Source organism: Hordeum vulgare, chromosome 5H (genome assembly GCF_904849725.1).
Source record: "Hordeum vulgare subsp. vulgare chromosome 5H, MorexV3_pseudomolecules_assembly, whole genome shotgun sequence".
Lineage (NCBI taxonomy): Eukaryota > Viridiplantae > Streptophyta > Magnoliopsida > Poales > Poaceae > Hordeum > Hordeum vulgare.
This window is the reverse complement of record NC_058522.1, coordinates 512525753-512533499: the sequence shown is the minus strand read 5'-3', so window position 1 is coordinate 512533499 and position 7747 is coordinate 512525753. Positions and strand designations below refer to the sequence as shown.

Below are 7747 nucleotides of genomic sequence, written 5' to 3'. Positions count from 1 at the left end.
ATTTTAATGATCTAAATGCTCTTATATTAGTTTACATAGGAAGTACTCCATAAATCCGGAGCAGGTGGACTGCCGAACAGGCCTTAAGTAGAGTAGTAGACATGCCATTCTTTTAGACTGCACCAGTGGATGGATTTGTGGTGGAATGACCAAGCACTGATTCATTATATAATCACAGATTTTGCGCAAAACTTTGGACAAGACACACTGAAATGTATTAGTACATTGCATAATAGGCTGGTATCCCCAGGTTTTTGCAAGACAGTTTTGCAAATAATACAAACTCTTCTGCGTACACTTTCAAAGACCAAAGTAAGAGGCCAATCCACTGCACAAGAACCTGCGACTCCCCTGGTTCTGTAGACTTCTGAATTCCAATACAATAATTACCAGTTACCAAGATAGAGATAATGAAAAGAAAAGAATAATAACACAAATAGTCACACGAATCTCCGTGTAAGATCAATGACATAGGACTTGTGCAATACCTATGACACATCTAGATGTGTTTAGCAAAACTGTAACAAAAAACATACTTTACTTCATTATGGTAACAAAAGGATGCAAAAAGTTAGTATTAAGTTAGCATGTGGGTATAGGACTCACGCCATTCTTTCCGTATGTATTCTAGTTCATTTTTAGGACCCCGCTACCATTTTTGCAAGAAATTGCACTGGTGGCGGATCTCCCGGTTACGGTAAAGCACCGTCACTTGTCTAAGCCAAATACTCCCTGCATCCCACAATATAAGACATTTTGGCAAGCTGTTTTAGCTTGCAAAAACATCTTATGTTGTGGGACAGAGGGAGTAGCCAATAACCAACTAAAACTTAAGCTAAAACTCCCAGGTTTCCCTAGATTTTTCCCCAACACTTTGCCCAACTAAAACATGCACACAAGACACGCTGAAATGTCTCAAGTAAATTCATGGTAAGCTAACATTCCCAGGTTACACATAGCAGTCTAGCAAACAATTGTAGCAACTCTTTTACCCGCACTTTTGGAGACCAAAGTAAGATGCCCGACAATCTGCTGTTTTCTACTAAGATTTCCCTTTCGAGAACAAAGATTACATAGCATAAATGTGTATATACACATCAGAGTGGGTATATAAAAAATTGAACAAACATGATCCACCTAAGTTCAGCAATTCAGGTGGTGAACCGCAAAAAATAGGCGCATGATCTTTCTGCATACTATACATACTAGACCATTTCCAGCCTGGCCATGTCTTTTTTCAAGCAACTAGTGGATGGATCTGTGATGGAATGGCCAAGCACTGATTCATCATCAGAGCTAATAATAACCCCAGATTTTGGACACCATCATGGCAAACTAGAGCATTGGGGGGGAATACTGAAATTTCCATTACATGATGATAATGTAATATTCCCAGGTTTTGCCTAACAGTTTGATAAACCAAGAGGTAGCTATTTTACACGCACTTCCAAAGAGCCTAGAGCTAGAATGTTTCGAATAGAAGAGGCGACAAAAATAACTAGCGTATCTCTTGAAAGGGCAACAAGCTGGTCAACAGCATTTACAGAACGAGCTATCAAAGGGATCAGGCGTCCCCATATCATGTATGTGCTTGTTGTTGTAAAAGCTGGACTCAACACGATATCTTTGGAAATAAAACTGTTCGTCTGTAGAAGCTCTGTCATCCAGTTGTAGCTGCTCTCGCTGATTAGCCATCCATTTCTCGTCACGGTTACCAGGCACACCAAATTTCATTACCTTGAGAACCCTTGCATGCAAAATAAAGAAGTTGGCAAAGTTAACCTCACGTCTCTTGCCTTGATAGCCGTTGATTACTATTTCTCTGAGATGCAGATCAAGGCAGTCAATAGGATCGTTGTGTGTGCCACTTTGCGGGATCTTCCTAAGAAATGACTGCAAAAGAGAACAAAGTAAGCATAGCGGTCACTCCCGTAAAAAAAAAAAGAATAATTTCTTCATAACTAGCATATCTAATCACATCATGATGAGTTGCTGGATATGTGAATTCAGCTTACATCAAAGTCCTAGATGCAGATTTAATCACTAGGTTGTTTTCGTAAGCTTATGGGAAATTTAGCAAAAATAGAAACCTTTGCCGACAGTACTAAATAAATAACAGTATCTCCATATATGTCCAAACTAGCTAGGCATCGGGAGAGATATATGATTGAGCAAAATTAAAACAGCTTTGAATAACTTTGTATTTACAATTCCTTTTGCTGGAGTTGCTAACACTCACCTGGATGTACAGCTTCTCCACACAGGGAAAGCGTCTAAGAAACCGGACAACTGCATCCAGATCGGGGCCGATGGATTCCAGAACCACCCGGTGAATGGGATGGAGACGATATCCTGGACCGATACACATGGCACCACATCAAGACACCAAAGTTTTTAAAATGGGAATCAAGTAGAAGACGACTTATTATACCTTACTACGAGAATAGAAAAAGGTAGTCGCGGATTTGTCGATGTTGCCAAACAGGTAGCCCAACAGAGTCAGTTTTGGCGCTGCGTTGATCTTGATTTTGTTTGGACCCAGTGGACCAACTTGCGTCAATCTCTCAAGACAAGGTGCATCCTCGATGACAAGCTCCTGAAACGCTTGTTGTAAACCTCCGTTGAGGCGAAAAGGCCAAATCGCAGAGACACGGATACTCCGGAGAGTGGGCGAGACGATCTGGACGCTGCTGAAGCTGAACCGGTGGATATCACTGAGCTCAAGGGCCTCAAGCACAATGCAGCCGGCAAGCAGCCGGCGGAGGTCCGCCTCCGAGATGCAGACATCATAGAGCTTCAGCCGCTTCAGCTCAGGGAAGATAAGCGCACTAATCTCGGGAAAATCGCAGCCGCCGATGCTGGCGGCGTGCAGCGTGGGAGCGAAGCGTAGCGCGGATGGCGGCAGTGGCAGAGGGCGCAGCGGCAGCAGGCGCGGCGGCATGCCGTCTCCGTAGAACTGGAGCTCCTCGAGGCCATCGAGGACGCGGGACCGGAACCAGCCGTCGAATCTGGCGTAGCGGTTGCGGCCAAGACGGATGGTTTCGAGGGACAGGCGGCGGACGGGGCCGCGGTGCGAGGCGAGGATCTCGGAGACGGCGGTGATGCGGTTGCGCTCATTCCCCGCGAGGTCGTCGTCGACGGCGAGGTTGAGCGGGGTGGACCGCCAGATGTAGCGCCACGCGGAGGAGAGAATGGCTGTCCGCGCGGCGGCCTTGTTGTTGGCGAGGCGAGAGAGGATGACGCCGCGGAGGTCCATGGAGAGCTCGCTGACGAGGTCGAGGCCCGCATCCTCGCCGCTGCCGCCATCCCTTCTCGCTTCCTATTCCGGCTCGTCCCGCCTCCGCTTCTGGGAGGAGGAGGAAGCCGCCGCTGCATCCTCCATGGCCTCCGGAGGCTCTTCTCGCCTCCCCTTCTCGGATGCAACCGCCGCCGCATCGTCCATGGTCGCCGCCGGCCGTCGAGCAACGATGGATTTATTTGTGTTGGTACTGGTAGCAGTAGCCCGAGCTACTCACGCACTAAGAGGTACAATAGTAGAGCCGGTTGCCGGCTGTAAGCTCATGTCATGTCACCTATAGCCCATCTTACAGCTAACATGTACAATAGTTGGTTAGAAGAGTGTACTATTTATTTATTATATGATTCACCTTTCATTCTCACAAAGTGACTAGGAGCACGTGCTAGAGCTGGCTCTTAGCTAAGAGCCCGCTTACCTTCTCTCTCCTCTAACTAAGCAAAAATATACTATTTTATTTCTTATAGCCAGCTGACTCAGCTCTATTATATTTGCTTTAAATGCAGTCTGGTAGCAGTAGTCTCGTCTCAGCCGCACGCTCTCCGAGACGGCTAGCGGGAGTTTACTAGTTCTCTGAATTTTTTTGTCTCCCAACTTCCCTTTGTGTCTGGACATTTCTTAAACAAATTTACACCCATCAGGGAGACGAATGACTAGGTTGTTGTCATATTTTAGTTTTGTCCTCAATCACATTGATGTGATTTTCTTGTGTCCAAAACAATTTTGTGCAATCCGTGGTGAGCTATTGATCTTGTGGACACATGCACATAAGTTTTTCTTTCGAATTTCAATTTTCACGGAAGATCTTTTACCTGCATAAAAATAGTTTCTTGGCTTCCAACGTAGTGATGTTGGATGTCATCAACCCCATCGCTATGCACGTGCAAAATTCAGTTATTAATGTAGCACAACTTAACACAGATGTAGTATTTATCTTCTTCCGTCCTACTCACTACTTCCTCCGTTTCGATTTACTTATCACGGAAAATGGATAGAAATGCATTTATATAGAACTAAAATACGTCTGGATACATTTATTTCAACGATAAGTAATTTCGGATGGAGGGAGTATTTCCTATCTACTCTCTACGTTTCTAAATATAAGCCTTTTGAAAAATTGCACTACAAATTACATACGGAGCAAAATAAATGAATCTACACTCTAAATGTCTATATACATTCATATATAGTTCATATTGAAATTTTTAAAAAGGGTTATATTTGAAAACGGAGGAAGTAGTCTTCATTTTTTGGTTTCATCGTTGTACCTTAGTTCCTATTTCTTCATTTTTAGGTTTCACTCCTTTTCATTGTTCCTCTCAGATTCCTTTTTGTCTTTTCCAGCCTAGCTTTAGTTCTTATTAGTCTTAGATTACTTTTACTCTTTTTCATTTTTCTCTTTACTTGGTTTAGTTCTTAGTATGAGTCCCTCTCAGATTTAGTTTTTAGTATCAGTCTCTTTACTTGGTTTAGTTCTTAGTATTCAATTTTGTTTTATTATTTTCATTGTTCCTCTAAGATTCCTTTTAGTGCTTTTCATTTTTTTCTTTTTGCTTGGTTTAGTTCTTAGTATCAGTCCCTCTCAGATTTAGTTCTTAGTATCAGTCTCTTTGCTTGGTTTAGTTCTTAGTATTCAATTTTATTTTATTTTTTTCATTGTTCCTCTCAGATTCCTGTTAGTCTTTTTCAGTCTAGCTTCAGTTCTTCTTTTTAACTATTTATCATTTATTAGTTCTCAGCCATAAATGTTAGTGATTTATTTGCTTAGTTCACATTCTATCAATGTTAATTTTCATTTAGTTCCTTCATTTTTGGTTCATCGGTACCTCAGCATGTTTTTCTTGTTTGCTCTCTGTCTTGATCTAGTTCTTATTAGTAGTTATCAGTCTCCATGTTTTATTAGTTTATAGTACTCCCTCTGTTTCATATTAGTAGTGATTTATTTAGTTCTCTCAGTTTTGGTTTAGTTTATAGTATCAATCATCAATATTGAATTATTCAGTTACTAATTTCCCAATGTTATAATTTATCATCAATATTGGCTCAGTTTTGGCAAAAGAGGGGGGCCAGTGGGCAAGTGGGCTGCCCATAAGCCCTCATGGCCAGAATTCCAGTTGCCGGTATTCTCCCTCTTCATGTAAACCTTGCAAAATAAGAGAGAAAAGGCATAAGAATAGTACCGTGAAGTGAAATAACAGCCAAAGAAGCGATAAATATCAACATGAAAACATGATGCAAAATGGACATATCAACTCCCCCAAGCTTAGACCTCGCTTGTCTTCAAGCGAAAGCCTAGCTCCATAAATATGTCCACATGTTTAGGGAGAGAGGTTTCGACAAAACAAGATACGAACATGCAAGCATCATGATCAAGATCAGAACAACAATACCAACATATAATCTCTCATGCTAAATTGATAATTCCTTCACAAAGTAAAGTATGGATCAAGAACCTTACCGAGAAGTAACAACCGATAGCCTTTAGTCATTGAAGCAATTGCAATTTATCACAACATCAGAAAGAGTCAAATAAGAGCTTGTAAAGTAAATCCACATACTCAATTATTCTTTCGTTCTCTACAATTGCTACAACTCACGTGGCACTCATGAGATCAAAGTTTCAGCTGAACACAGAGAAATATAGGGGCTTATAGTTTTGCCTCCCAACTGCTTACCTCAAGGGTAATGTCAACAATAATAATTCATGAATGCCTACCTCCAAGTTGACATATGAATATAGATTTTTCCCAAGCATATGACGTTAGCCAAGATAAAGGCGAAATAAGGAATTGGTGAAGATCACCATGACTCTTTCAAGGGCAAAAAGTAAAGGTACAAGATAGGCCCTTCGCACAGGGAAGCAGAGGTTGTCATGCGCTTTTGAGGTTTGGATGCGTGTCCTCTTAGTGCGGAGGAATGCCACTTCATATTGCCTCTTGTGATAAAGAACTTTATGTTGGAATTATGCCCTAGAGGCAATAATAAATATAGTTATTATTATAATTCCTGTATCAAGATAATCGTTTATTATCCATGCTATAATTGTATTGAATGAAGACTCATTTACATGTGTGGATACATAGACAAAACACCGTCCCTAGCATGCCTCTAGTTGGCTAGCCAGTTGATCGATGATAGTCAGTGTCTTCTGATTATGAACAAGGTGTTGTTGCTTGATAACTGGATCACGTCATTAGGAGAATCACGTGATGGACTAGACCCAAACTAATAGACATAGCATGTTGATCGTGTCATTTTGTTGCTACTGTTTTCTGCGTGTCAAGTATTTGTTCCTATGACCATGAGATCGTATAACTCACTGACACCGGAGGAATACTTTGTGTGTATCAAACGTCGCAACGTAACTGGGTGACTATAAAGATGCTCTACAGGTATCTCCGAAGGTGTTAGTTGAGTTAGTATGGATCAAGACTGGGATTTGTCACTCCGTGTGACGGAGAGGTATCTCGGGGCCCACTCGGTAATACAACATCACACACAAGCCTTGCAAGCAATGTAACTTAGTGTAAGTTGCGGGATCTTGTATTACGGAACGAGTAAAGAGACTTGCCGGTAAACGAGATTGAAATAGGTATGCGGATACTGACGATCGAATCTCAGGCAAGTAACATACCGAAGGACAAAAGGAATGACATACGGGATTATATGAATCCTTGGCACTGAGGTTCAAATGATAAGATCTTCATAGAGATCCAATATGGGCATCCAGGTCCCGCTATTGGATAATGACCGAGGAGTCTCTCGGGTCATGTCTACATAGTTCTCGAACCCGCAGGGTCTGCACACTTAAGGTTCGACGTTGTTTTATGCGTATTTGAGTTATATGGTTGGTTACCGAATGTTGTTCGGAGTCCCGGATGAGATCACGGACGTCACGAGGGTTTCCGGATGGTCCGGAAACGAAGATTGATATATAGGATGACCTCATTTGATTACCGGAAGGTTTTCGGAGTTACCGGGAATGACGAATGGGTACCGGGAGTTCACCGGGGGGGGGGGCAACCCACCCCGGGGAAGCCCATTGGCCTTGAGGGTGGCGCACCAGCCCTTAGTGGGCTGGTGGGACAGCCCAAAAGGGGCCCTATGCGCATCGGAAGAAAAATCAAAGAGAAAAAAAAGAGGAGGTCGGAAGGGAAGGAAGGACTCCCACCCACCAAACCAAGTCCAACTCGGTTTGGGGGGGGGGAGACCTTCCCCCCTTGGCTCGGCCGACCCCCTTGGGGCTCCTTGAGCCCCAAGGCAAGGTCCCCTCCCTCCCACCTATATATACAGAGGTTTTAGGGCTGATTTGATACGACTTTTCCACGGCAGCCTGACCACATACCTCCACGGTTTTTCCTCTAGATTGCGTTTCTGCGGAGCTCGGGCGGAGCCCTGCTGAGACAAGGTCATCACCAACCTCCGGAGCGCCGTCACGCTGCCGGAGAACTC

The 7747-nt window shown here is 43.2% G+C and overlaps 1 protein-coding gene across 1 annotated transcript; it reads right to left on the bottom strand.

Moving 5' to 3' along the window:
• Positions 1–1343: 1343 nt before the first annotated feature.
• LOC123397930 (F-box/LRR-repeat protein At4g14103-like) lies at positions 1344–3639 on the bottom strand. Its single transcript, XM_045092443.1, has 3 exons — positions 2432–3639; positions 2240–2352; positions 1344–1893 (listed from the first exon to the last, which is right to left on the bottom strand). The coding sequence occupies exons 1-3, from the start codon at positions 3254–3256 to the stop codon at positions 1815–1817; spliced, it is 1017 nt and encodes a 338-aa protein (XP_044948378.1). The 5' UTR covers positions 3257–3639; the 3' UTR covers positions 1344–1814.
• Between the last annotated feature and the right edge of the window lie 4108 nt (positions 3640–7747).

Bases quoted from the DNA above. Each gene is read 5' to 3' on its own strand.
- LOC123397930 (XM_045092443.1), bottom strand. From the start codon at position 3,256: ATGGACCTCCGCGGCGTCATCCTCTCTCGCCTCGCCAACAACAAGGCC. The intron at 2,353-2,431 runs GTATAATAAGTC...GTATCGGTCCAG, and splicing joins TTTTCTATTCTCGTAGTAAG to GATATCGTCTCCATCCCATT. The intron at 1,894-2,239 runs GTGAGTGTTAGC...TCTCTTTTGCAG, and splicing joins TGGAGAAGCTGTACATCCAG to TCATTTCTTAGGAAGATCCC.